A 27300-nucleotide genomic window follows, 5' to 3' on the forward strand; every position below is an offset into this window, starting at 1 on the left:
GCCACAGCTCACACGTGTGCTCCAGACCGACCCTGTGACCCCTGCCGCGCTGTGGGCCACAGCCTCGGGCCTCCTGCCTGCCCCCTCAGCCTGCAGCATCACTGCAGTTTGCAACAAGGAGCTCCTGTCCCCTTAGGCTGCACTTGGTGTTCCCAGGACCGTGGTTCCTAGACCCAGAGCCAAGCACATTGCTTGTCGTTGGGAGCCCTGAGCCTTGTCCGGCACAGCCCCCAGGACAGGCGCCCTCTGCCCCCTGCCCTCTCCCCTGCATCCATGGCTCCAGGATGGCTCCTCCCCCTCCTGGGGCTCAGCTGGGGCTTGCCACCTCAGGCCATGTCCCTGTCTCTCCTCTCTCCAGGATTTCCCGAGGGACATTAGACTCTGAGTGCTATCCCCAGGCCCAACTTGGTGCACACCCCGCTGCCCACCACGTGCACGTGGGGAGAAAGGGTCTTCCGTTTCCCTGTTATTCACGTATGGAGGGCTGGGGGCAGCATTCACACCGCCCTCGCTGAGAGGGCAGCATCCCACTGAGTCTGTCTAGTCCCACCCTAACCTGGGCCGATGCTCCCCTCTCATGTCGCCGTCATCCCCACAGAGGCCCCAAGTGCCCCCCTTCTGTTGTGGGCACCTAGGGGTGCAGGGGCCATTGGGCAGTAGGGACAGGTGTCCCCCTAAGGCCACGGAGAAGTGATCTGGGCCTAGGGGCTTCCTCCAGGCAGCCCTTGCCACTTGCAGGAAGGGTCCCCCTTCCCTCCCAACACGGACCTAGCTTTCTCCTCCCTCCCTTCTTCCTCTCCAGCCTCTTTGGCTCGACGCTTCCTCCAGGACCCTCACTCTGCACGCAGGGTCCGGTCCTCTCCCTTCTCTCCAGTCTCTCTGCCTTTGCTGCAGCCCTCAGCTGGGTGACTCGGGGCTAGCAGTGGGACCAGGGGAGGGAAGCGCTCCGGCGGGAAGGCAGAGGACGTGGACTGTATTCCCCAGAACAACCACTAAGCAAATTACTTAAAAATATAGTAAGAGAAATGCCAAGAGATTAACCTGGTACGCTAGAAGGCATCTATTTAACACAAAAGAGGCCGCAATGGAGACATAGTGGAACAAGGATGATGTCAGACGCATAGAAAAGAATGGCAGTCAGAATCCTACCTTTCCAGGAATTACATTATCAGTGGATTAAAGATTAAAGCTGCTCAGCATCATTAGTCATCAGGGAAATGTAGATTAAAACCACAGTGAGATAGCCCTTCATACCCACCAGGATGGCTGGAACCAAAAAGATGGACAATAACAAGGTTGGCGAGGAAGTGGAGATATTGGACCCCTCAACGTTGCTGGTGGGAACATAAAATGGCGCAGCCACTTTGGAAAACAGTTGGGCTGTTCTTCAAAAGGTTAAACTTAGTGTTACCACAGGACCCAGCAATTCCACTCCTAGGTACCTACCCAAGAGAAATGAAAACATATGTTCACACAAAAACCTGCACAGAAATGTTTGTAGCAACATTATTCGTAATAGCTGAAAAGTGAAAACAATCCAAATATTCATTGACTGATGAATGGATAAATAAAATGTGGTCTGTTCATACAATGGAACATTATTCAGCCATAAAAAAGAATGAAGCGCTGACGCATGCTGCAGCATGGACGACACTTGAAAATATCAAGCCAAATGAAAGAAGCCAGAAAATGCAACACGTTGTGTGATTCCATTCATACTAAATGTCCAGAATAGGTAAATCTCTAGAGAATGAAAGCAGATTAGTGGTTGGCAAGGCCTGGCAGAGGGAGATGTGGGGGGAGGGTGACTACTGGCTGGGTAGAGGGTGTCCTCTGGGTGATGGAAAGGTTCTGGGGTCGAGGTGATGACCACACAACACTGTGAGTGTGCCGAATGCCACTCAGTTGTCCACTTCAAAGGGTGAGCGGGACGGTACCGGACGTCTGTCTCGATCTGAAAATGAGCGATTGCTTTACACTGGAGGCCACAGCAGCTCCGAAGTCCACGTGCCCCAGCACACACAGAAGCAGACTGGGAGCCACAGCTGACCTCCTGGATTTCCTCACACACATGCGAAAGAACTTCCACGCACACCTCCTAACAGCCCATCCATGCCACATTAGGGAACGTCACCCAAGTCCAGGACTCCAGGGCACAGGGAGAAGCCACGTGGAACACCCTCTATTGTCCGTACCACTAAGGATAGTCAGACTATCCTTATGGCGAGGTCACCCTGGATCGCATTCCCACGTAATCATTGCATGTTACCAGATCAAAAGAGCACCTGGAACAAACTCCTAGAAGACCCCGTCCCTGGGTCGGTTCAGCCCCCTGCTTTTGTCGTTCATGCCACCTCTCTTCATGCCCCGCTGAGGACCAAAGTGCAAATGTTCTGGGCAATTCTGCAGGCACGGTCCCAGTGAGCCAGAGCCACGACAGAAATTGCCGTGAGGAGCTGCGGAGGCGGGGGCTGCCCTGGGCTTGAGACGGCACCAGAGGAAGGGCAGTCCAGCTGGGTCGCTCCACGTCCCTGGCAGACCCCTGCCCTGGCGGCAGTGGGCTGGGACACGCGTGCATCCATTCGTGTTCCTGCACCCCCGGCTCTGACTTACAGGGAGACCGCTCAGGGTAGGGGCTCCAGCTCCAGGGTTGGGTGCTGACTGCCCCCAGAGGGGAGCTGCACTGGGCGGGAAGGCCGCTGGGCACGGATGGCTGGAGACGCAGCCTGGTCATGTGGGAAAGGGCTCCTGAGAGGGCTGGGAGGTATGCGTGCCTCTCTCTCTCCCTCTCCACCCAACCATGCCAGGCAAATCCCCTGGCCTAGTGGGAGCACAGGGTGATGGCCAACAGGTAAAGTGGCCCAAGTGGCCTCTGGGAGGTCCTGGAAAGGGCAAGACTTGGAGCAGGTCGGGGAGAGCTGAGCCCACCCCATAGGGGCAAAGACCCCTGGTACCTGGGGATGGAGGGCGGGCCCCGCAGACCTCGGGGCCCTGGGCTCTGACTGTGGGAAAGTCCCGGCTGGTGCAGTCTCTAGGTGCCCCCCCAAAGAGGGGGAATGCCGGGCAGCGGGCGGTGAAGCTGCCAAGGCCAGAAGGGCCTGGAGGGGCAGACGGAGAGAGGAAGGGAGGGAGCAGCTGAGAGATGAATGAGCACCCTGCAGGTGGCCCCCACGGTGACGCAGGGCCCCAGCAGATCTAGTGAGGAGACTGCCTTCCACCTCTGTCAGATACAACTGCTCAACTAGGGGTCAAACACACACCCTGGGGGGCTGTTTCTTTCATTGGTTACCAAGAGGCCCCAGACCCAGTGCTTTCCTCTCCGGGGGATGGGCGCCGGCGGCAGGGGGAGAGGGGGTGAGTGAGGGGGCTTTCAGTGAGGTTTGTTGCCGGCCTGTTCACTCAAAGCTCAGGGTGGCTGTTCTGTTAGGCATGGTCAGCCCCTGCGCCAGCGGCTGGGCTCACGGAGAGGGAGGGACTAATGCTGGAGGAGACGCAATAGTGGTGGCAGGACGGACGACAGTGGCCCTCCTTGAGCACTTGCTAAGTGCTGGGCACCTCCTTAGGACTTTGTACACATCGCTGCTTGCTTGACCTGTATGTAGAGGCCTCTGTCCTTTGTTGGAGCAGCACAGACAGAGCAGCTGGGACTGAGCGTGCTGGGCATGGAGTGTGTGCGTGGGCCAGAGCGGGATCAACGTTGATAAGGTGGAACTCAGTCTGGGGGAATCCACAGGGGCTTCCTGGAGGACACGTGTTCTGAGCTTGACCTTAAAGGCCCAGCCAGCATTAAAGGGAGGGGACAGGGGGAGAAAGTGTGGCCAGTTTGGTCAGAGAGGAGAGCCAGGAGCACCACAATGCATGTGTGCCTAGAGTGCCAGGAACGCCCAGAGAGGGCAATGATGAAGTTTTTCATACCAGATAGAGAGCTCTTTTGAAATTGCCTATGGATGAGCATAATGTGGAAAAATACGCCAGGGTGATCTGCCTCAGGAAAGAGGGGGCCCGCTCCAGTTTTGCTAAGGGAACCAGGGCAATTACAAGTCAAGAGCGGCTAGAAAGCAATTTGGAAGGATGGAAAGATTTTGAGGATAGAACAGAAATAATTCTCTGGTGAATGAAAAATGCAGTCTCAAAAGATAGCATTCTAATATCTGTAAGCGTACTACATGTGGCGACTGCAGCATAAAGGATGGGGTGGAGGGGGAACGAATCTGTATGGTGGAAAGCTTCTTACATTTATGTGAAGTGGTACAACATTAGCCACAAGTGGACAGTGAAAAGTTAAGGAAATAGATTATAATCTCTCGAGCAACCAGCAAAAGCATTTCAAAGCGATAATAGCCTCAAAAGGCAATAGTAAGTTAAAATGCAATAAAAACTTTTTGACTATCTCAGGCAGGAAAAGGGGAACATAGGAAGAGAGAGAGATGGGCAGACAGTGCTGTGCAGCGAATGTCTGTGTCCTCCCCCAGATTCACCTGTGTAATCGACCCCCTCCACGCCATGGTATTTGGAGGTGGAGCCTTTGGGAGGTGATTGGTTCATGGGGGTGGAGCCGCCATGAACGGGATCAGTGACCTTGTAAGAGAGACCCCGGAGAGCTCCCTCACCCGCTTCTGCCATAGCGAGGACATGGTGAGAGGATGTCTGTGTGTGAAGCAGGAGGCAGGTCCTCGCCGGACACGGCATCTGCCGGTACCTCGCTTCTGGACTTCTCAGCCTCCGGAACTGTGAGAAATGAACGTCTGCTGTTTATAAGCCACCCGGTCTCTGGTATTGTTTCCTCAGTATCTGCAGCAGACTCAGGCAGCCGGTAAAGGGCTGGACGTAAATCCAGCCATAGGAGAAACCACACTGGATGTTAACGGGTTAAACTGTGCGATTAAAAGGCAGAGACTGTCTGGATGAAGCCGAGAGCCAGGCTTTTGCTGCCCACAGGCGCTGCGATTGGACAGCAAAGCCTCAGGCGAGCGGATAGTCAGAGGATTCCGAGTGCTGTCCCACAGAAAGAGCAGCTAAGGAAGTCGGAGCGACCGTGCTGACAGTGGACCAAGCCGAGTTAAAGGCAGAGGCAGGTCCCTGGGATGGGAGGTCAGAACGATGGCAGGGTCAGCAGTGAGGGACGCGCAGCGCTAGTTCCCAGGAGTGTCTGTGGCCAGGGACAGAACTTTGCTGTCCAGGAAACCGAGGGTGACGGGACAGAGGGAGAGGCGGCCATTCCCAGCACCGCCGATGGAGATGTCACCCCTCCCGCCCGGGATGGGGACACCGAGAGGAGAAGTCAGTAGGGACGTAGACCGTCTGCGTGCCGCTACCAAGCACAGCAGGGCACAGACGACCGGGCAGTGGGCCCCACGGGCCCCAGCGGGCTCTGCGGGCGGGCCGACTCTCGGCTTCACGGGCGGCAGGGGCGGAAGCCGCGCTGTGCAGCGGTGGCAGGGGCGGAAGCCGCGCTGTGCTGCCGCGGCTGCGAGCCTTGCGACAGCGCCGTGAAGCCCTCGCCGCGCGGCGTCGCTCACGTGCTCCTCGCAGCCAATCGTCGCCCTGCCCTGAGCCACCTAGAACTTTCTCTCCTGCGCCCGGGGGCTTCTGGGAGGCGCGGGAGGTGGCGTGGCCGAGCGCAGAGTGCGTGAGCCGGGGCCACACAGCCGCCCTGAGGCGAGCCCGCCAGGCCTTCCAGGGGACCGGGAGCCGCCCGCGGGGCCGGCGCAGGTGAGCCACGTCGGCGGGGGGCTCGCGGGGGAGGGGGTCCGAGGGGAGGGTGAGCGAGCGGGAGCCGGTGAGGGTGGGGGGCAGCCAGCTGGGGTTTGGGCTGAGGGCAGGGCTCCCAGGGGCCTCAGGAGGGGGGGAGGCGGGGGCGGGGGCGGGGGCTAGTGACTCTAGGGGGGGCATGGGAAGCGAGCGCTCCCGGGGCTGCGGCTGGACAGGAGGGCGCCCGGCACGGGGGGGCTGCCGGCTGGGGTGGGGGCGCCAGCGGAGTCCGCCTGGGGTGGGAGGCGTGGGCGAGGCCGGCCATGCGTGCGGGAGTGGTGGGCGGCCATGCTCTGGGCAGCGGTGCGCTCTGGCTCGCTGGGGTGCTGGCTGTGGGGGGAGGGGGTGGCGGGGGCAGGCTGGCAGCCCTGCATGTGTGGGTGGGGGGGGCGGGGGCAGGCTGGCAGCCCTGCATCTGTGGGGTGGGAGGCGGGAGGGCAGAGCTCCCACTGCCGGCACTAGGGGGAGCACTCCGGGCTTGGGGAGCCGGATGGGCGGGATAACGTCCAAGCACGTGGGGGCGCCCTGCTTCCCAGGGCTGGAGGGGAGCGCTCCCAGCTGGCGGGGAGGGCGCTTTTCGGGTCTGGGGAGGATGCGCCCGGGCATGGGCAGGGGGATGGGCGGGAAGGTGGGGGGCCACTGGCTGAGGAGGGGTGCGGGAGAGGAGGGCCTGGCAGCATGGGTGCAGGTGCCACAGAGAGGGCGAGGCGCCGGGGAGGCAGTGGTCTGCGGGAGGCTGGTGCCCTGGGCGGTGGAGTGGGGGAGGGTCCGGGGAGGGGCTCTGCCCCCCGCAGCGGGTGTCTGAGAAGCTCCAGGTCGCCTCGGTGGAGGGTGCGCAGAGATTGCCGCGGTGGAGGGCCAGGGCCTTGGCCTCCGCGGAAAGTAGAGGCCCTTCGCAGGGGTCACTGGGGGACGCCATACTTCGGGCCCTAGGAGCGTCTCCCTAAGTTTAAAAGGGTTGCGCTTTGACAGAATAAGTTGCCTGGTCGCCCGGGGATTTTGTTTGACGTTAACAACGGTTAACATGTCTCTAAAGATTTGCAAACCTGTAGGTGGAAGAAGAAATCAGAGGAAATCAGAGGAACTCAGGAAGCGTTTCAAACCGAGTGATAGAAAATAGAAAAATACAACTTCCCCAAAGTAGTGGGAGGCAGCGCAGGAAGCGATCAATCGCAGGAAGACGGACAGCTCTAAGTGTGCGCCATAGAACAGGAGGAGGACACGGACTCGGGGCCCTGACGTCCCTTGAAGGAAGCTAGAAAGAGAAGAGCAGAGAGAGCCCAACGTGCCCTACGGAAGAGACCAGAGCGCCCGGAGGGGAGGTCAGTGAGAGAGAGCGGGGGAGAGGGAGGGACAGGGCGGGCCCTCCGCGGGCTCTGCTCAGGCAGCGTGGAACTGGGCCGGAGCCCAGCCTAGAGCGACCCCGAACAAAGAGAGGACAGGAGTCACCCTGCCGGGAAGGAAGGAAAGAGGGCTGTCACTGCAGGCCAGAGCACGTGGAAGAGAAGGAGGCAGGATCCTGGGGAAATTCATGCCCCAAATTGGAAAACGTGAGAGTCCCTGGGGAACAAGGCGACCCCCCCCCCCAGCCCCGAGGCTAGAGGAGGTAGAAAATGTGGGTAGCCTTCCATCTTGTGAAGCAATGTGGTTTCTTATCGAAGAGGTTTCCTAAGATCCAACGACGAAGCCAGCAGCGAGAGGAGGCGCTCCAGGCCCCAGCGTGAGGGGCCCGGGGCTCTGGCTGGGGCGGTGGGGTGGGCTGTGTGGCACAGACACGCCTCTCTCCCCTTTGCACCCGCAGGCCGAGGCCCACACTGCGAGAGTCCGTGCACGCCCGTCCAGTCCCTTCTGGCCGCCCTCAGGTCCTCAGTGATGGTGATGCCACTGGTGATGCTGCAGGACTGGTGCAGGTGGAGTGGCGCAAACGCACAGCGCTCCCTGCTCATCCTGGGCATCCCGGAGGACTGCGAGGACCGGGAATTCCAGGAGGCCGTGCGGGCTGCCCTGTGGCCCCTGGGCAGGTACCGAGTGCTGGGCAACGTCTTCAGAAAGGAGCTCGGGTTCAGGGTCGCTTTGGTGGAGTTCACTGAGTATTTAAATCGAAGTTTGGTCCCCCGACAGATACCAGGCAAGGGGGGACTCTGGGATGTGTTCTTCCTGCCCCAGGGCCCTGATTCTGAGTCACGGGATAGACCCAATTTCCCTGCACAGCCCCAGAGGCAAGCAGTGGCTGGCAGGGCAGGTGTGGCCAGAGCTGCAGGGGAGGAGGCAGCTGCAGGGGAGGAGGGAGCTGAGGGTGAGGCAGGAGCTGGAGAGGAAGCAGGATCCTCAGATGAAGAGGGAGCTGCCGGGGACACAGGAGTTGCAGGCGTGGTAGCATCTGTGGGCATGGCAGGAGCTGCAGCTGAGCCAGAGGCTCCAGGTGAGGAAGGAGCTGCAGGTGTGTCTGAGGCAGGGGCCCCAGAGGAGGCAGGAACTGCCAGTGAGGCAGTCACTGCAGGCGAGGATGGAGCTGAAGATGTGGCAAGAGCTGTGGGTGAGGAAGAAGCCACAGGTGAGGAAGAAGCTGGGAGTGAGGAGGAAGCTGAGGGCGAGGCAGGAGCTGGAGAGGAAGCAGGATCGTCAGATGAAGAGGGAGCTGCAGGGGACACAGGAGTTGCAGGCATGGTCGCATCTGTGAGCATGGCAGGAGCTGCAGGTGAGGCGGGAGCGGCAGGTGAGGAGGAAGTTGGAGATGTGGCAAGAGCTGCGGGTGAGGAAGAAGCCACAGGTGAGGCAGGAGCCCCAAGTGAGGAAGAAGCCGCAGGTGAGGAGGAAGCTGAGGGTGAGGAGGAAGCTGAGGGCGAGGAGGAAGCTGAGGGCGAGGCAGGAGCTGGAGAGGAAGCAGGATCGTCAGATGAAGAGGGAAACGCAGGGGACACAGGTGTTGCAGGCGTGGCAGGATCTGTGAGCATGGCAGGAGCTGCAGCTGAGGCGGAGGCTCCAGGTGACGAAGGAGCTGCAGGTGTGGCAAGAGCCATCAACGAGGCAGCAGCCCGGAGCCAGCACTGGCGGCAGACGTTGCAGCCTCTGCTCGATGCTATGGCCTACCGGGTACTGAGAAGGTTTTCTGGGGTGGAAGAGCCGGGCTGTGGAGAAGAGTCTTTTGAGAGCTGGCTGCACCATGCCAACGACACGCTGTACCTGTGGTGCCTCATGTCAGAGAGGGAGAGGAGGAGGAGACTGGTGGAGAGCTTGGGCGGCCCCGCGCTGGATCTCATGTGCGGCCTCCTGGAGGAAAATCCCGACACCCCTGCGCAGGACTGCCTGGCCGCGCTGGCCTGTGAAGATGCTGCCCGGACCCATGAAGATTGCCTCCCAGCCAATGAGGTCACCACTGAGGGCACCCCTGTCACTGCAGAAGAAAGCAAGCCTTCCCCACCCAAGGAAGATACCACCCTGGCTGCCCTTTCCAAGCAAGACACAGCCGAGGCTGCCCCGGCACGTGAAGTGGCCGATGGGGCAGTTCCTGTCACAGTCGACCGTGGAGAGGCTGCTCCTGACCCCCATGATGCTGCCCAGGCCGCCTGGGCTCGTGAAGATGCTGCCCAGGCCGCCCTGACCTGTGAAGACACCGCTGACGCTGCCCCGGCCCGTGAAGAGGCCGATGAGGCAGCTCCTGACACCCATGATGCTGCCGTGGCAGCCCCTGCCCCTGAGGAGACCACCGAGTCCTCTTCTGCCACTGGGGAAGGTGAAAATGTTCCTACTCGTGCGGGGCTAGGTCAGGCAGGACACTCGGGGGCCCCCGGGGGCCCCACCCCTGCTCAAACGGTCAGTGCTTCTGGGGCGGGCCCAGGAGGTCCTGGCAGTAACCCGGAAGGCCTCGCCCAGGTGGGAGACCAGGAGGCCGAGCAGACCCCCAAGGAGGGGCTCATCCAGGAGGAGCCAGGAAACCAGGACGGGGCTGAGGAGATGAGCCGCCCCGAGTCCTCCTCGGGCAAGTAGGCTCAAAAGGCCCAGGGGCCCCCTCTCCTCCCAGGCAGCAGAGCCCTGGAGGCAGGGGGAGGCGAGGCCAGGGTAGCCGCCTCACCCCACATGGGGACCAGGCCGAGGGAGGGGCCCGTCCAGCCCAAACCAAGCCCCTGGCCCCTCACGATCCCCAAGGGGCCATGACCCGCACCGTCAGCCGTTCCAAGTGACCAAGATGAACATATGTTACCCCAAATGGGCAGGGGAGAGGTGTAGCCCCGCTCAAGGCAGCACCACACCGAGCCCAAGCCCCATCCCAAGCCCTGCAAACTCAGGCAGCCAGCCTGGTGGCTCCCCCGAGTGGCAGCCCTGGCCTGGGTGAGGGGCACCTGAGGACGCCTGCCACCTGCACGGGCCTGGGAGACGTTAGGAGGTCATCTCAAGGGTGCCAGCTGTCTGGGCCTCCCAACAAGGGGACCCCCGTTCACTGTCACCTGGGGCAGGCTCCTCCCTGTTCTGGGAAGCCCGCTTGTATCTCAGTGGACCCTGTAGTTACCCACCTGTCAAGTAATCCACCCCCAAAACATACAAACCCACGTGCCATCATTTCTGTGCAGAGCCGTTAGGTGTGTGTGAGCCCGGGGTGGGGTCCTGGCCTAGCAGACAGCACCCTCTCGGCCCTGGCACGTGCTGTGAGCTTCAGTGCCAGCCCGGGCTCTGCTCTCTCTCGTCCGGTGCCATGAGCTCAACTCTGCCTTCTCGGTGGAGATTTAGGCCAACCGCTGCTTGTTCCTGTGGAGGTGTGTGCTTATCTGAGCAGTGGCCCCCACCCCACCCCAGAGTCCCCGAGCCCAGTCCCAGGAGATGCCTGGAAGGATGGACAGACGAGGGCGTGGCCGGCGCTCACCCCGGGACCTCGGGAAGGAAGAACTGGAGCAGGGACATGGAGGGGCTGCGGGAGGCTCCAGTGGGACTGTGCTCTCATGTGCCAACCTGTTGTTACTTGTGGCTCAGTTTCCTGGGCTTGGTGTGGTGTCCCCTGTTGTATTTTCCAGCGTCCTGTGACTGTCCTATGTGGCCCATAGGGCAGGGCCCCACCCCAGAATGTCAGCCAGAGGGGGAGGGGGTGCCGTGGAGTGAGAAGACATTGCCAGTGTCCATCGTTCTGCCAAGAGGCTGACCGTGGGGCTCCCAGGAAGGGAGACTGTGGTGGGAGGGCCTCAGCATGGGGGGCAGCTGAGGCACCCCGTTAGAGACTGACTGTCCCCGAGACCTGTGGGCTGTAGCGGCCGTTAGAAGTTCCTCTCCGTGTTGTCATTCCCTTCTCTGCAATGGTTTCAGTAAGTGGTTCTCTTCAATAAATTTCATTGATCGTTCCAGCTGCGTGTCGTCCGTCTCTGCTGTGGGCAACTGAGGGAAGGGTCTGCTGGGGGTGGGGGTGGGGGCAACAGTGGCCTGTCACCTGCATTGGGGTATGATCAGGACAGGGGCCAGGAGGGGCTGTGTCGTCCCCTGGGCTGGACGGAGCTGAGTGACAGGAACTTGTGGGCGTGGGCAGTGGCTGGTTGGGTCCCCAGGAAACTCGGGGTGTCCCCAGAAATAAGCGGGCTAGACGTTGAAGGGAGGGGGAGGAACCACAGGCAGGATCCAGGGCTCCAGGATCCCTGGCACCGCTGTAGGGGCTCAGGGCACCCGGACGGGTCAGAGAGGTCACGTGTGCAATCCCAGAGACCAGCGGGCCACAGAAGGGCCCAGGCCTGAGGTCAGATGCCCCTGCCAGGAGCTGGGCCCAGGACTCTGGGCTGGGGGTGGTTGCCCGCTCAGCCCACTCCTGCCAGCCGACAAGTGGCCAGCCTCTGTCTAGCCACCGAGGGACGTTTGGGGACCTGCCGGTGTTTCATGGCCGAGGGATGGAGGGCGGGCTGGGCGAGGGCTCCACAGCCCTCATGCCCTGGGTCGGGGGAGGAAAGGCAGGGAGAGCCACCCTCCACTCTTGAGTCCTGGGCAGGGCGGCCCCTCGAGGGGCCGGGGCACCGCCTTCCTGTCCCACTCCCCTCCCAGCCAACTCCTAGGGGCACCAGTCCTGTGTCCTGGGAGCAGGCAGGAGGCAGCGGGTGTGAGTGGGAGGCTGCAGGCAGGAGCTGGGGAGTGGCCCCTTCCTGCCCAGAGCAGGTGGACTCTGGGTCCCTGCAGCCCAGTGAGCCCTCGGTGCCACCTGAGGAGGGCACCCACCCAGGATGGAGGATGCTGCTGATCCTTGAGACCCTCTCTCTGCGCGCCGTGGCTGGAGGGGCAGTGCTCAGAGAGGGTGTCGTCAGGTGTCAGGAGCCAGGAGCCATCTGCCTCCACCTGCCTGGGCTCTGCCCTCACCTCAGGGGGCTGGGAGCCCACCACAAATTGAGGGCAGCCGGCCATCAGGCGCCGAGCTGATTCAGAGTCTTCGGGAGACGGAACGAAGGTGCGGAGAGGAGAGGGGACGGATGGTACCGTTGTCCCAGAAATGGTGAGGGGCCCTCGAGGGCCTGCCCAGTCTGTGCCCACTGGCGTCCTCCAGCCATTCTGAAGGGGCAGAGTCTCTGACCACCCCCACAGTACAGAAGAAGAACGCAGTTCCCAAAGCAGGGAGGGCCAGGGCGAGGACCTTGCAGGGAGCTGAGGCCTGGGCTGTGGCCGTCCAACCGGCCTGTGGGAACCGAGCACGTGGGGAGCCCTGAGCTGTGTGGCGAGAGCTGCAGACAGCGGGTCTGCAGGGACGGGGGGCGGGGGCCCCTGGAGATGCTGGGCGCGCAGGGCAATGGAGAGGGGGCGGCGAGGGCTGTCGGGACGGAGATCATGAGGGCCATGCCTGCAGCCTCTTGGGCCCAGTGGACTTGGCTCCGTGTTATAGGGACACCTGCACGTGTCCCATCAAGGGGTACTGCAGGATCCGGGGGGCTCCCAGGTGGGCTCTGCTCTCCCTGCCTCCTTCAGGCAAGGCACCATCCCAGGTCGTCTGTCCCCCGTGTCTTGGCAGGGCCATGGCCACTGGCCACTTTCCGCCAGCCCCTCAGGATTTGGGGGCAGGACAAGAGGAGAGGGGATGGGAGGGGCTGATCCCTTGTCTCTCCCTCGTGCAGTGTACCTGTGTGGGCGTGTTCCCCAAGCAGGTGTGAGTGTGCGTGTGAGCGAGTGAGAGTGTGCATTCGTGTCATTGAATGTGTGTGTGAGTGCAAGTGAATGTGTGTGTGAATGAGTGGGAGTGTGCAAGTGTAAGAGCATGTGAGTGTGTCTGAGTGTGAGCGAGTGGGAGTGAGCGTCACTGGACGTGTGTGAGAGGGTGTGCGCGTGCGTGAGGCGGGTGGTGGTGGGTTGGAGTCCTTCCTGGACTGCGTGGGACAGCGGCTTCCCCGCCCCGCCCGTGGAGGGGAGCTGCCGCAGGGCCGGCCCTGGGAATCAGCCCTCCTCCTTCTGGGGCTGGCACAGAAGAGAGGGGCCCCTGGAGGCCACCCCTTCCCAGCCTTTCCTCCTCTGCCCGCACCCAGCGAGAGATTTGGAAAGAGACGAGTGCGTACTTGTCTTCCCACCCTCATCCCCGTTTTTCCTTTGCATGTTGAGCGGGTACCCCCTACCCCAGGCCCCTGAGTCCTTCGCCCAGGGCCGGTAGGGCAGAGTCCCAAGCCCAAGTGACTGTCAGCCACTTCCCCAGGACTGGGGGACGGGCCAAGGTCTCTTGCTGCTGGGGGCCCCCAGAGCTGTGCAGCCCGCGTTCCTCCCCAGCCAGGCTGGCCCCATGCCCGGGAGCCCGCTTTGCCCTCTGAGATTTTCCCTACCTGAAGTCCCTGTCATTTGGGGTTCAGCCCCTCGCAAGGCCACCATCCTCTTCTAGACCCCACACCCCCTCATGGAGCCTGGAGTAGGGCCTGCCTCCCGAGCCAGCAGACTCTGCACGTGGGAGTCCTTCCCGGGAGCGTTTGGCCGCCAGCACCTCCAGCTGCCCTGCTCTCAGCCCCAGCTGTCCGCCTGGGCTCAAACTCATGGCCCCCATTCTCACGGTAGAAAGCCATAGGTCCCTGTTTTCCTAACACCTCATTGGAAGCCCTGGTCCCCATCACAAAGAGTAAAGATCAGCCCCCTAAGCAGATTGCTTTCCTATCCCAGAGGCGGGCTGGGGCAGCTTCTCACCGGCGGGGTTGACAGCCAGCCCAGATTACCAAGGAGTACTCTGGGAGCTGGGGTCCTGTTCCGGGGCACGTTGTACTGCCGAAGCCTTGGCCCTAATCTCCCTGAGCCCAGATCCAAGTGTTCCAGGTCACACCCACCTGGGCTCTGCACAAAGTGACCCCACGCTGCATGCCGTCCCACGCCGTGCTCTCTTCGGCACTGTTCGAGGCAATGCTTTCCACGGCACCCCCACACTTTGCTTCCCGTCCCACTTGGCAGTCTGAGAGCCGTGATCCCACCTGGCCAAACAAAGGACAGCAGAAATCGGGGACTAATGGCCCTACACCCACCAGCTGTGTACCCCAAAGGTGCTAAGGGGTTTGGAGCCTGGGAGAAGGGTGAGCCTCTCCCTCAGAGCTTCTGTCTCTGAGCACTGATTTTGTGCCAGGCAGTGGGCTGAGCAACGGGGCCTGCACCCGCTCCACGAGTCCTCAGAGGAGCCCTGGGGGGAGGAGCGTCCTGTAATGACCCCTCTTCTCCAGATGAGGACGCCAGGCACAGGAAGGTTCAGGCACTTACCCAAAGTACCACAGCTCTGCAGTGGAGGCACTGGGATTCCAGGCCAGGCCAACTGACCACACGACCCAGGCCTGGAAAGGACGCTCGAGGTGTGTGGCTAGCAGTGACAGTCCCAGAAACACAGCTGAGAGAGACGCGGCAGATTATTAATGGTGACAGCCCCAGGAGACAGCCCAAGGAAAGACCCATGGTGCGTGGGTAATGGTGATGGACGCTCTCTCCGAGGGGCGAACCTGTGTTGCTTCCGCATCTCACCAACATCAGTGCCTTTTTAAAGCCTCCAAGAGCGAGCCTGGCTGGACACGTGCCACACGTTCATGGCAACTGCCTGTGCACGGGGACACAACGGCTGTGAGTTCTCAGCTTTTCTCTCCTCTTGTGCAGTCTGGAGTCATCTGCGAGAGCCCTCGCTCCTAGAGGCGGCGGCAGAAGAGCCCCGGGGAGGAGGCCCTGGCCTTTGGCTCCCATCTGATCCCGGCACGGCCGTGTTGCCGGCCCTCTGCCGGGGCAGGTGTTGGGGTGTCTCTCTGGCGTCCTCTGGGCCCCGCTGGATGTCTCGATGTGCGCCATTTCTCTGTGCACACTGCCCGGGTCACTCTCAGCCAACCACGGACACACGGAGCCCCGGTCCAAGCTTGATGACAACCAAGGGTGGCCAGGTCCTGCCAAAAATGGAAAAGAGAGAGCGACAGAGGGGCTGAGGTGAGACTGGAACAGGTCATTGACCTCGCCTGGCCAAGCCCCTCTTCCAGAAAGTGCACCAGACGCCAGAGAGGGAGCCTGCAGACGTGGGCTCTAACCCTGCCACGTCTGACCTTGGGGCACTCCCGGGCCCCCCCCCCCCAGGCCTGCTGTCTCGTGCTGCGGCTGCCCTCAGGCCACGAGATGCGGGGACCAGCGCCAGGGCTCTGCGGAGGCCCAGGGCAAGATGGGACACGGTGGGGGGAGGGCAGATGGCTGATGTGGGCAGGGGGTGCATATCGGGGAAGACTCGGGCCCCCACCTCCACCCCCACCCCACCCGGGAGTCAGGCCTCCTCATAGAGGCCAAGGAGCAAGACTGATGGGGCCTGGCACAGCCTCGCAGTTGGTGGGGCCCTGGGACACGGGGGGAGGGAGCAAGACGAGGCTGTGCAGAAAGGTGAGGAGCTCCTGCGGGGCTGGTAGGGCTGAGCTTGGCTGAGGGGTCGCCTTTGACCTTCTCATCCCAGAGCCCGCAGGGTCCTTCCCAGGACAGAATGGTCCCTAGGGGAGGCCTGGGGAAGGCCCCAGATGGGCAGCAGGGCCTCGGGATGAGCAGGGCCGGGCCACAGCTCACACGTGTGCTCCAGACCGACCCTGTGACCCCTGCCGCGCTGTGGGCCACAGCCTCGGGCCTCCTGCCTGCCCCCTCAGCCTGCAGCATCACTGCAGTTTGCAACAAGGAGCTCCTGTCCCCTTAGGCTGCACTTGGTGTTCCCAGGACCGTGGTTCCTAGACCCAGAGCCAAGCACATTGCTTGTCGTTGGGAGCCCTGAGCCTTGTCCGGCACAGCCCCCAGGACAGGCGCCCTCTGCCCCCTGCCCTCTCCCCTGCATCCATGGCTCCAGGATGGCTCCTCCCCCTCCTGGGGCTCAGCTGGGGCTTGCCACCTCAGGCCATGTCCCTGTCTCTCCTCTCTCCAGGATTTCCCGAGGGACATTAGACTCTGAGTGCTATCCCCAGGCCCAACTTGGTGCACACCCCGCTGCCCACCACGTGCACGTGGGGAGAAAGGGTCTTCCGTTTCCCTGTTATTCACGTATGGAGGGCTGGGGGCAGCATTCACACCGCCCTCGCTGAGAGGGCAGCATCCCACTGAGTCTGTCTAGTCCCACCCTAACCTGGGCCGATGCTCCCCTCTCATGTCGCCGTCATCCCCACAGAGGCCCCAAGTGCCCCCCTTCTGTTGTGGGCACCTAGGGGTGCAGGGGCCATTGGGCAGTAGGGACAGGTGTCCCCCTAAGGCCACGGAGAAGTGATCTGGGCCTAGGGGCTTCCTCCAGGCAGCCCTTGCCACTTGCAGGAAGGGTCCCCCTTCCCTCCCAACACGGACCTAGCTTTCTCCTCCCTCCCTTCTTCCTCTCCAGCCTCTTTGGCTCGACGCTTCCTCCAGGACCCTCACTCTGCACGCAGGGTCCGGTCCTCTCCCTTCTCTCCAGTCTCTCTGCCTTTGCTGCAGCCCTCAGCTGGGTGACTCGGGGCTAGCAGTGGGACCAGGGGAGGGAAGCGCTCCGGCGGGAAGGCAGAGGACGTGGACTGTATTCCCCAGAACAACCACTAAGCAAATTACTTAAAAATATAGTAAGAGAAATGCCAAGAGATTAACCTGGTACGCTAGAAGGCATCTATTTAACACAAAAGAGGCCGCAATGGAGACATAGTGGAACAAGGATGATGTCAGACGCATAGAAAAGAATGGCAGTCAGAATCCTACCTTTCCAGGAATTACATTATCAGTGGATTAAAGATTAAAGCTGCTCAGCATCATTAGTCATCAGGGAAATGTAGATTAAAACCACAGTGAGATAGCCCTTCATACCCACCAGGATGGCTGGAACCAAAAAGATGGACAATAACAAGGTTGGCGAGGAAGTGGAGATATTGGACCCCTCAACGTTGCTGGTGGGAACATAAAATGGCGCAGCCACTTTGGAAAACAGTTGGGCTGTTCTTCAAAAGGTTAAACTTAGTGTTACCACAGGACCCAGCAATTCCACTCCTAGGTACCTACCCAAGAGAAATGAAAACATATGTTCACACAAAAACCTGCACAGAAATGTTTGTAGCAACATTATTCGTAATAGCTGAAAAGTGAAAACAATCCAAATATTCATTGACTGATGAATGGATAAATAAAATGTGGTCTGTTCATACAATGGAACATTATTCAGCCATAAAAAAGAATGAAGCGCTGACGCATGCTGCAGCATGGACGACACTTGAAAATATCAAGCCAAATGAAAGAAGCCAGAAAATGCAACACGTTGTGTGATTCCATTCATACTAAATGTCCAGAATAGGTAAATCTCTAGAGAATGAAAGCAGATTAGTGGTTGGCAAGGCCTGGCAGAGGGAGATGTGGGGGGAGGGTGACTACTGGCTGGGTAGAGGGTGTCCTCTGGGTGATGGAAAGGTTCTGGGGTCGAGGTGATGACCACACAACACTGTGAGTGTGCCGAATGCCACTCAGTTGTCCACTTCAAAGGGTGAGCGGGACGGTACCGGACGTCTGTCTCGATCTGAAAATGAGCGATTGCTTTACACTGGAGGCCACAGCAGCTCCGAAGTCCACGTGCCCCAGCACACACAGAAGCAGACTGGGAGCCACAGCTGACCTCCTGGATTTCCTCACACACATGCGAAAGAACTTCCACGCACACCTCCTAACAGCCCATCCATGCCACATTAGGGAACGTCACCCAAGTCCAGGACTCCAGGGCACAGGGAGAAGCCACGTGGAACACCCTCTATTGTCCGTACCACTAAGGATAGTCAGACTATCCTTATGGCGAGGTCACCCTGGATCGCATTCCCACGTAATCATTGCATGTTACCAGATCAAAAGAGCACCTGGAACAAACTCCTAGAAGACCCCGTCCCTGGGTCGGTTCAGCCCCCTGCTTTTGTCGTTCATGCCACCTCTCTTCATGCCCCGCTGAGGACCAAAGTGCAAATGTTCTGGGCAATTCTGCAGGCACGGTCCCAGTGAGCCAGAGCCACGACAGAAATTGCCGTGAGGAGCTGCGGAGGCGGGGGCTGCCCTGGGCTTGAGACGGCACCAGAGGAAGGGCAGTCCAGCTGGGTCGCTCCACGTCCCTGGCAGACCCCTGCCCTGGCGGCAGTGGGCTGGGACACGCGTGCATCCATTCGTGTTCCTGCACCCCCGGCTCTGACTTACAGGGAGACCGCTCAGGGTAGGGGCTCCAGCTCCAGGGTTGGGTGCTGACTGCCCCCAGAGGGGAGCTGCACTGGGCGGGAAGGCCGCTGGGCACGGATGGCTGGAGACGCAGCCTGGTCATGTGGGAAAGGGCTCCTGAGAGGGCTGGGAGGTATGCGTGCCTCTCTCTCTCCCTCTCCACCCAACCATGCCAGGCAAATCCCCTGGCCTAGTGGGAGCACAGGGTGATGGCCAACAGGTAAAGTGGCCCAAGTGGCCTCTGGGAGGTCCTGGAAAGGGCAAGACTTGGAGCAGGTCGGGGAGAGCTGAGCCCACCCCATAGGGGCAAAGACCCCTGGTACCTGGGGATGGAGGGCGGGCCCCGCAGACCTCGGGGCCCTGGGCTCTGACTGTGGGAAAGTCCCGGCTGGTGCAGTCTCTAGGTGCCCCCCCAAAGAGGGGGAATGCCGGGCAGCGGGCGGTGAAGCTGCCAAGGCCAGAAGGGCCTGGAGGGGCAGACGGAGAGAGGAAGGGAGGGAGCAGCTGAGAGATGAATGAGCACCCTGCAGGTGGCCCCCACGGTGACGCAGGGCCCCAGCAGATCTAGTGAGGAGACTGCCTTCCACCTCTGTCAGATACAACTGCTCAACTAGGGGTCAAACACACACCCTGGGGGGCTGTTTCTTTCATTGGTTACCAAGAGGCCCCAGACCCAGTGCTTTCCTCTCCGGGGGATGGGCGCCGGCGGCAGGGGGAGAGGGGGTGAGTGAGGGGGCTTTCAGTGAGGTTTGTTGCCGGCCTGTTCACTCAAAGCTCAGGGTGGCTGTTCTGTTAGGCATGGTCAGCCCCTGCGCCAGCGGCTGGGCTCACGGAGAGGGAGGGACTAATGCTGGAGGAGACGCAATAGTGGTGGCAGGACGGACGACAGTGGCCCTCCTTGAGCACTTGCTAAGTGCTGGGCACCTCCTTAGGACTTTGTACACATCGCTGCTTGCTTGACCTGTATGTAGAGGCCTCTGTCCTTTGTTGGAGCAGCACAGACAGAGCAGCTGGGACTGAGCGTGCTGGGCATGGAGTGTGTGCGTGGGCCAGAGCGGGATCAACGTTGATAAGGTGGAACTCAGTCTGGGGGAATCCACAGGGGCTTCCTGGAGGACACGTGTTCTGAGCTTGACCTTAAAGGCCCAGCCAGCATTAAAGGGAGGGGACAGGGGGAGAAAGTGTGGCCAGTTTGGTCAGAGAGGAGAGCCAGGAGCACCACAATGCATGTGTGCCTAGAGTGCCAGGAACGCCCAGAGAGGGCAATGATGAAGTTTTTCATACCAGATAGAGAGCTCTTTTGAAATTGCCTATGGATGAGCATAATGTGGAAAAATACGCCAGGGTGATCTGCCTCAGGAAAGAGGGGGCCCGCTCCAGTTTTGCTAAGGGAACCAGGGCAATTACAAGTCAAGAGCGGCTAGAAAGCAATTTGGAAGGATGGAAAGATTTTGAGGATAGAACAGAAATAATTCTCTGGTGAATGAAAAATGCAGTCTCAAAAGATAGCATTCTAATATCTGTAAGCGTACTACATGTGGCGACTGCAGCATAAAGGATGGGGTGGAGGGGGAACGAATCTGTATGGTGGAAAGCTTCTTACATTTATGTGAAGTGGTACAACATTAGCCACAAGTGGACAGTGAAAAGTTAAGGAAATAGATTATAATCTCTCGAGCAACCAGCAAAAGCATTTCAAAGCGATAATAGCCTCAAAAGGCAATAGTAAGTTAAAATGCAATAAAAACTTTTTGACTATCTCAGGCAGGAAAAGGGGAACATAGGAAGAGAGAGAGATGGGCAGACAGTGCTGTGCAGCGAATGTCTGTGTCCTCCCCCAGATTCACCTGTGTAATCGACCCCCTCCACGCCATGGTATTTGGAGGTGGAGCCTTTGGGAGGTGATTGGTTCATGGGGGTGGAGCCGCCATGAACGGGATCAGTGACCTTGTAAGAGAGACCCCGGAGAGCTCCCTCACCCGCTTCTGCCATAGCGAGGACATGGTGAGAGGATGTCTGTGTGTGAAGCAGGAGGCAGGTCCTCGCCGGACACGGCATCTGCCGGTACCTCGCTTCTGGACTTCTCAGCCTCCGGAACTGTGAGAAATGAACGTCTGCTGTTTATAAGCCACCCGGTCTCTGGTATTGTTTCCTCAGTATCTGCAGCAGACTCAGGCAGCCGGTAAAGGGCTGGACGTAAATCCAGCCATAGGAGAAACCACACTGGATGTTAACGGGTTAAACTGTGCGATTAAAAGGCAGAGACTGTCTGGATGAAGCCGAGAGCCAGGCTTTTGCTGCCCACAGGCGCTGCGATTGGACAGCAAAGCCTCAGGCGAGCGGATAGTCAGAGGATTCCGAGTGCTGTCCCACAGAAAGAGCAGCTAAGGAAGTCGGAGCGACCGTGCTGACAGTGGACCAAGCCGAGTTAAAGGCAGAGGCAGGTCCCTGGGATGGGAGGTCAGAACGATGGCAGGGTCAGCAGTGAGGGACGCGCAGCGCTAGTTCCCAGGAGTGTCTGTGGCCAGGGACAGAACTTTGCTGTCCAGGAAACCGAGGGTGACGGGACAGAGGGAGAGGCGGCCATTCCCAGCACCGCCGATGGAGATGTCACCCCTCCCGCCCGGGATGGGGACACCGAGAGGAGAAGTCAGTAGGGACGTAGACCGTCTGCGTGCCGCTACCAAGCACAGCAGGGCACAGACGACCGGGCAGTGGGCCCCACGGGCCCCAGCGGGCTCTGCGGGCGGGCCGACTCTCGGCTTCACGGGCGGCAGGGGCGGAAGCCGCGCTGTGCAGCGGTGGCAGGGGCGGAAGCCGCGCTGTGCTGCCGCGGCTGCGAGCCTTGCGACAGCGCCGTGAAGCCCTCGCCGCGCGGCGTCGCTCACGTGCTCCTCGCAGCCAATCGTCGCCCTGCCCTGAGCCACCTAGAACTTTCTCTCCTGCGCCCGGGGGCTTCTGGGAGGCGCGGGAGGTGGCGTGGCCGAGCGCAGAGTGCGTGAGCCGGGGCCACACAGCCGCCCTGAGGCGAGCCCGCCAGGCCTTCCAGGGGACCGGGAGCCGCCCGCGGGGCCGGCGCAGGTGAGCCACGTCGGCGGGGGGCTCGCGGGGGAGGGGGTCCGAGGGGAGGGTGAGCGAGCGGGAGCCGGTGAGGGTGGGGGGCAGCCAGCTGGGGTTTGGGCTGAGGGCAGGGCTCCCAGGGGCCTCAGGAGGGGGGGAGGCGGGGGCGGGGGCGGGGGCTAGTGACTCTAGGGGGGGCATGGGAAGCGAGCGCTCCCGGGGCTGCGGCTGGACAGGAGGGCGCCCGGCACGGGGGGGCTGCCGGCTGGGGTGGGGGCGCCAGCGGAGTCCGCCTGGGGTGGGAGGCGTGGGCGAGGCCGGCCATGCGTGCGGGAGTGGTGGGCGGCCATGCTCTGGGCAGCGGTGCGCTCTGGCTCGCTGGGGTGCTGGCTGTGGGGGGAGGGGGTGGCGGGGGCAGGCTGGCAGCCCTGCATGTGTGGGTGGGGGGGGCGGGGGCAGGCTGGCAGCCCTGCATCTGTGGGGTGGGAGGCGGGAGGGCAGAGCTCCCACTGCCGGCACTAGGGGGAGCACTCCGGGCTTGGGGAGCCGGATGGGCGGGATAACGTCCAAGCACGTGGGGGCGCCCTGCTTCCCAGGGCTGGAGGGGAGCGCTCCCAGCTGGCGGGGAGGGCGCTTTTCGGGTCTGGGGAGGATGCGCCCGGGCATGGGCAGGGGGATGGGCGGGAAGGTGGGGGGCCACTGGCTGAGGAGGGGTGCGGGAGAGGAGGGCCTGGCAGCATGGGTGCAGGTGCCACAGAGAGGGCGAGGCGCCGGGGAGGCAGTGGTCTGCGGGAGGCTGGTGCCCTGGGCGGTGGAGTGGGGGAGGGTCCGGGGAGGGGCTCTGCCCCCCGCAGCGGGTGTCTGAGAAGCTCCAGGTCGCCTCGGTGGAGGGTGCGCAGAGATTGCCGCGGTGGAGGGCCAGGGCCTTGGCCTCCGCGGAAAGTAGAGGCCCTTCGCAGGGGTCACTGGGGGACGCCATACTTCGGGCCCTAGGAGCGTCTCCCTAAGTTTAAAAGGGTTGCGCTTTGACAGAATAAGTTGCCTGGTCGCCCGGGGATTTTGTTTGACGTTAACAACGGTTAACATGTCTCTAAAGATTTGCAAACCTGTAGGTGGAAGAAGAAATCAGAGGAAATCAGAGGAACTCAGGAAGCGTTTCAAACCGAGTGATAGAAAATAGAAAAATACAACTTCCCCAAAGTAGTGGGAGGCAGCGCAGGAAGCGATCAATCGCAGGAAGACGGACAGCTCTAAGTGTGCGCCATAGAACAGGAGGAGGACACGGACTCGGGGCCCTGACGTCCCTTGAAGGAAGCTAGAAAGAGAAGAGCAGAGAGAGCCCAACGTGCCCTACGGAAGAGACCAGAGCGCCCGGAGGGGAGGTCAGTGAGAGAGAGCGGGGGAGAGGGAGGGACAGGGCGGGCCCTCCGCGGGCTCTGCTCAGGCAGCGTGGAACTGGGCCGGAGCCCAGCCTAGAGCGACCCCGAACAAAGAGAGGACAGGAGTCACCCTGCCGGGAAGGAAGGAAAGAGGGCTGTCACTGCAGGCCAGAGCACGTGGAAGAGAAGGAGGCAGGATCCTGGGGAAATTCATGCCCCAAATTGGAAAACGTGAGAGTCCCTGGGGAACAAGGCGACCCCCCCCCCCAGCCCCGAGGCTAGAGGAGGTAGAAAATGTGGGTAGCCTTCCATCTTGTGAAGCAATGTGGTTTCTTATCGAAGAGGTTTCCTAAGATCCAACGACGAAGCCAGCAGCGAGAGGAGGCGCTCCAGGCCCCAGCGTGAGGGGCCCGGGGCTCTGGCTGGGGCGGTGGGGTGGGCTGTGTGGCACAGACACGCCTCTCTCCCCTTTGCACCCGCAGGCCGAGGCCCACACTGCGAGAGTCCGTGCACGCCCGTCCAGTCCCTTCTGGCCGCCCTCAGGTCCTCAGTGATGGTGATGCCACTGGTGATGCTGCAGGACTGGTGCAGGTGGAGTGGCGCAAACGCACAGCGCTCCCTGCTCATCCTGGGCATCCCGGAGGACTGCGAGGACCGGGAATTCCAGGAGGCCGTGCGGGCTGCCCTGTGGCCCCTGGGCAGGTACCGAGTGCTGGGCAACGTCTTCAGAAAGGAGCTCGGGTTCAGGGTCGCTTTGGTGGAGTTCACTGAGTATTTAAATCGAAGTTTGGTCCCCCGACAGATACCAGGCAAGGGGGGACTCTGGGATGTGTTCTTCCTGCCCCAGGGCCCTGATTCTGAGTCACGGGATAGACCCAATTTCCCTGCACAGCCCCAGAGGCAAGCAGTGGCTGGCAGGGCAGGTGTGGCCAGAGCTGCAGGGGAGGAGGCAGCTGCAGGGGAGGAGGGAGCTGAGGGTGAGGCAGGAGCTGGAGAGGAAGCAGGATCCTCAGATGAAGAGGGAGCTGCCGGGGACACAGGAGTTGCAGGCGTGGTAGCATCTGTGGGCATGGCAGGAGCTGCAGCTGAGCCAGAGGCTCCAGGTGAGGAAGGAGCTGCAGGTGTGTCTGAGGCAGGGGCCCCAGAGGAGGCAGGAACTGCCAGTGAGGCAGTCACTGCAGGCGAGGATGGAGCTGAAGATGTGGCAAGAGCTGTGGGTGAGGAAGAAGCCACAGGTGAGGAAGAAGCTGGGAGTGAGGAGGAAGCTGAGGGCGAGGCAGGAGCTGGAGAGGAAGCAGGATCGTCAGATGAAGAGGGAGCTGCAGGGGACACAGGAGTTGCAGGCATGGTCGCATCTGTGAGCATGGCAGGAGCTGCAGGTGAGGCGGGAGCGGCAGGTGAGGAGGAAGTTGGAGATGTGGCAAGAGCTGCGGGTGAGGAAGAAGCCACAGGTGAGGCAGGAGCCCCAAGTGAGGAAGAAGCCGCAGGTGAGGAGGAAGCTGAGGGTGAGGAGGAAGCTGAGGGCGAGGAGGAAGCTGAGGGCGAGGCAGGAGCTGGAGAGGAAGCAGGATCGTCAGATGAAGAGGGAAACGCAGGGGACACAGGTGTTGCAGGCGTGGCAGGATCTGTGAGCATGGCAGGAGCTGCAGCTGAGGCGGAGGCTCCAGGTGACGAAGGAGCTGCAGGTGTGGCAAGAGCCATCAACGAGGCAGCAGCCCGGAGCCAGCACTGGCGGCAGACGTTGCAGCCTCTGCTCGATGCTATGGCCTACCGGGTACTGAGAAGGTTTTCTGGGGTGGAAGAGCCGGGCTGTGGAGAAGAGTCTTTTGAGAGCTGGCTGCACCATGCCAACGACACGCTGTACCTGTGGTGCCTCATGTCAGAGAGGGAGAGGAGGAGGAGACTGGTGGAGAGCTTGGGCGGCCCCGCGCTGGATCTCATGTGCGGCCTCCTGGAGGAAAATCCCGACACCCCTGCGCAGGACTGCCTGGCCGCGCTGGCCTGTGAAGATGCTGCCCGGACCCATGAAGATTGCCTCCCAGCCAATGAGGTCACCACTGAGGGCACCCCTGTCACTGCAGAAGAAAGCAAGCCTTCCCCACCCAAGGAAGATACCACCCTGGCTGCCCTTTCCAAGCAAGACACAGCCGAGGCTGCCCCGGCACGTGAAGTGGCCGATGGGGCAGTTCCTGTCACAGTCGACCGTGGAGAGGCTGCTCCTGACCCCCATGATGCTGCCCAGGCCGCCTGGGCTCGTGAAGATGCTGCCCAGGCCGCCCTGACCTGTGAAGACACCGCTGACGCTGCCCCGGCCCGTGAAGAGGCCGATGAGGCAGCTCCTGACACCCATGATGCTGCCGTGGCAGCCCCTGCCCCTGAGGAGACCACCGAGTCCTCTTCTGCCACTGGGGAAGGTGAAAATGTTCCTACTCGTGCGGGGCTAGGTCAGGCAGGACACTCGGGGGCCCCCGGGGGCCCCACCCCTGCTCAAACGGTCAGTGCTTCTGGGGCGGGCCCAGGAGGTCCTGGCAGTAACCCGGAAGGCCTCGCCCAGGTGGGAGACCAGGAGGCCGAGCAGACCCCCAAGGAGGGGCTCATCCAGGAGGAGCCAGGAAACCAGGACGGGGCTGAGGAGATGAGCCGCCCCGAGTCCTCCTCGGGCAAGTAGGCTCAAAAGGCCCAGGGGCCCCCTCTCCTCCCAGGCAGCAGAGCCCTGGAGGCAGGGGGAGGCGAGGCCAGGGTAGCCGCCTCACCCCACATGGGGACCAGGCCGAGGGAGGGGCCCGTCCAGCCCAAACCAAGCCCCTGGCCCCTCACGATCCCCAAGGGGCCATGACCCGCACCGTCAGCCGTTCCAAGTGACCAAGATGAACATATGTTACCCCAAATGGGCAGGGGAGAGGTGTAGCCCCGCTCAAGGCAGCACCACACCGAGCCCAAGCCCCATCCCAAGCCCTGCAAACTCAGGCGGCCAGCCTGGTGGCTCCCCCGAGTGGCAGCCCTGGCCTGGGTGAGGGGCACCTGAGGACGCCTGCCACCTGCACGGGCCTGGGAGACGTTAGGAGGTCATCTCAAGGGTGCCAGCTGTCTGGGCCTCCCAACAAGGGGACCCCCGTTCACTGTCACCTGGGGCAGGCTCCTCCCTGTTCTGGGAAGCCCGCTTGTATCTCAGTGGACCCTGTAGTTACCCACCTGTCAAGTAATCCACCCCCAAAACATACAAACCCACGTGCCATCATTTCTGTGCAGAGCCGTTAGGTGTGTGTGAGCCCGGGGTGGGGTCCTGGCCTAGCAGACAGCACCCTCTCGGCCCTGGCACGTGCTGTGAGCTTCAGTGCCAGCCCGGGCTCTGCTCTCTCTCGTCCGGTGCCATGAGCTCAACTCTGCCTTCTCGGTGGAGATTTAGGCCAACCGCTGCTTGTTCCTGTGGAGGTGTGTGCTTATCTGAGCAGTGGCCCCCACCCCACCCCAGAGTCCCCGAGCCCAGTCCCAGGAGATGCCTGGAAGGATGGACAGACGAGGGCGTGGCCGGCGCTCACCCCGGGACCTCGGGAAGGAAGAACTGGAGCAGGGACATGGAGGGGCTGCGGGAGGCTCCAGTGGGACTGTGCTCTCATGTGCCAACCTGTTGTTACTTGTGGCTCAGTTTCCTGGGCTTGGTGTGGTGTCCCCTGTTGTATTTTCCAGCGTCCTGTGACTGTCCTATGTGGCCCATAGGGCAGGGCCCCACCCCAGAATGTCAGCCAGAGGGGGAGGGGGTGCCGTGGAGTGAGAAGACATTGCCAGTGTCCATCGTTCTGCCAAGAGGCTGACCGTGGGGCTCCCAGGAAGGGAGACTGTGGTGGGAGGGCCTCAGCATGGGGGGCAGCTGAGGCACCCCGTTAGAGACTGACTGTCCCCGAGACCTGTGGGCTGTAGCGGCCGTTAGAAGTTCCTCTCCGTGTTGTCATTCCCTTCTCTGCAATGGTTTCAGTAAGTGGTTCTCTTCAATAAATTTCATTGATCGTTCCAGCTGCATGTCGTCCGTCTCTGCTGTGGGCAACTGAGGGAAGGGTCTGCTGGGGGTGGGGGTGGGGGCAACAGTGGCCTGTCACCTGCATTGGGGTATGATCAGGACAGGGGCCAGGAGGGGCTGTGTCGTCCCCTGGGCTGGACGGAGCTGAGTGACAGGAACTTGTGGGCGTGGGCAGTGGCTGGTTGGGTCCCCAGGAAACTCGGGGTGTCCCCAGAAATAAGCGGGCTAGACGTTGAAGGGAGGGGGAGGAACCACAGGCAGGATCCAGGGCTCCAGGATCCCTGGCACCGCTGTAGGGGCTCAGGGCACCCGGACGGGTCAGAGAGGTCACGTGTGCAATCCCAGAGACCAGCGGGCCACAGAAGGGCCCAGGCCTGAGGTCAGATGCCCCTGCCAGGAGCTGGGCCCAGGACTCTGGGCTGGGGGTGGTTGCCCGCTCAGCCCACTCCTGCCAGCCGACAAGTGGCCAGCCTCTGTCTAGCCACCGAG

General features: G+C 61.5%; 2 protein-coding genes across 6 annotated transcripts; both read left to right on the forward strand.

Moving 5' to 3' along the window:
* Positions 1-3383: 3383 nt before the first annotated feature.
* Positions 3384-11081, forward strand: LOC139080916 (paraneoplastic antigen Ma6E-like). 3 transcript variants are annotated; one of them, XM_070603626.1, is made up of 3 exons: positions 3384-5712; positions 6788-7073; positions 7553-11081. In XM_070603626.1, exon 3 carries the CDS (start codon positions 7624-7626, stop codon positions 9736-9738), a length of 2115 nt encoding a protein of 704 aa, XP_070459727.1. In that variant the 5' UTR covers positions 3384-5712; positions 6788-7073; positions 7553-7623; the 3' UTR covers positions 9739-11081. The 3 variants fall into 3 exon arrangements, with proteins under 3 accessions (XP_070459727.1, XP_070459728.1, XP_070459726.1); XM_070603627.1 differs by having other exon boundaries at positions 6804-7073; XM_070603625.1 differs by lacking the exons at positions 3384-5712; positions 6788-7073 and adding an exon at positions 7142-7301.
* An 8030-nt stretch (positions 11082-19111) lies between these two features.
* Positions 19112-26807, forward strand: LOC103544655 (paraneoplastic antigen Ma6E-like). 3 transcript variants are annotated; one of them, XM_070603674.1, is made up of 3 exons: positions 19112-21438; positions 22514-22799; positions 23279-26807. In XM_070603674.1, exon 3 carries the CDS (start codon positions 23350-23352, stop codon positions 25462-25464), a length of 2115 nt encoding a protein of 704 aa, XP_070459775.1. In that variant the 5' UTR covers positions 19112-21438; positions 22514-22799; positions 23279-23349; the 3' UTR covers positions 25465-26807. The 3 variants fall into 3 exon arrangements, with proteins under 3 accessions (XP_070459775.1, XP_070459776.1, XP_070459774.1); XM_070603675.1 differs by having other exon boundaries at positions 22530-22799; XM_070603673.1 differs by lacking the exons at positions 19112-21438; positions 22514-22799 and adding an exon at positions 22874-23027.
* The last annotated feature ends 493 nt before the right edge of the window (positions 26808-27300 follow it).

The sequence above is a fragment of the Equus przewalskii genome, chromosome X, assembly GCF_037783145.1.
Source record: "Equus przewalskii isolate Varuska chromosome X, EquPr2, whole genome shotgun sequence".
Taxonomy (NCBI): domain Eukaryota; kingdom Metazoa; phylum Chordata; class Mammalia; order Perissodactyla; family Equidae; genus Equus; species Equus przewalskii.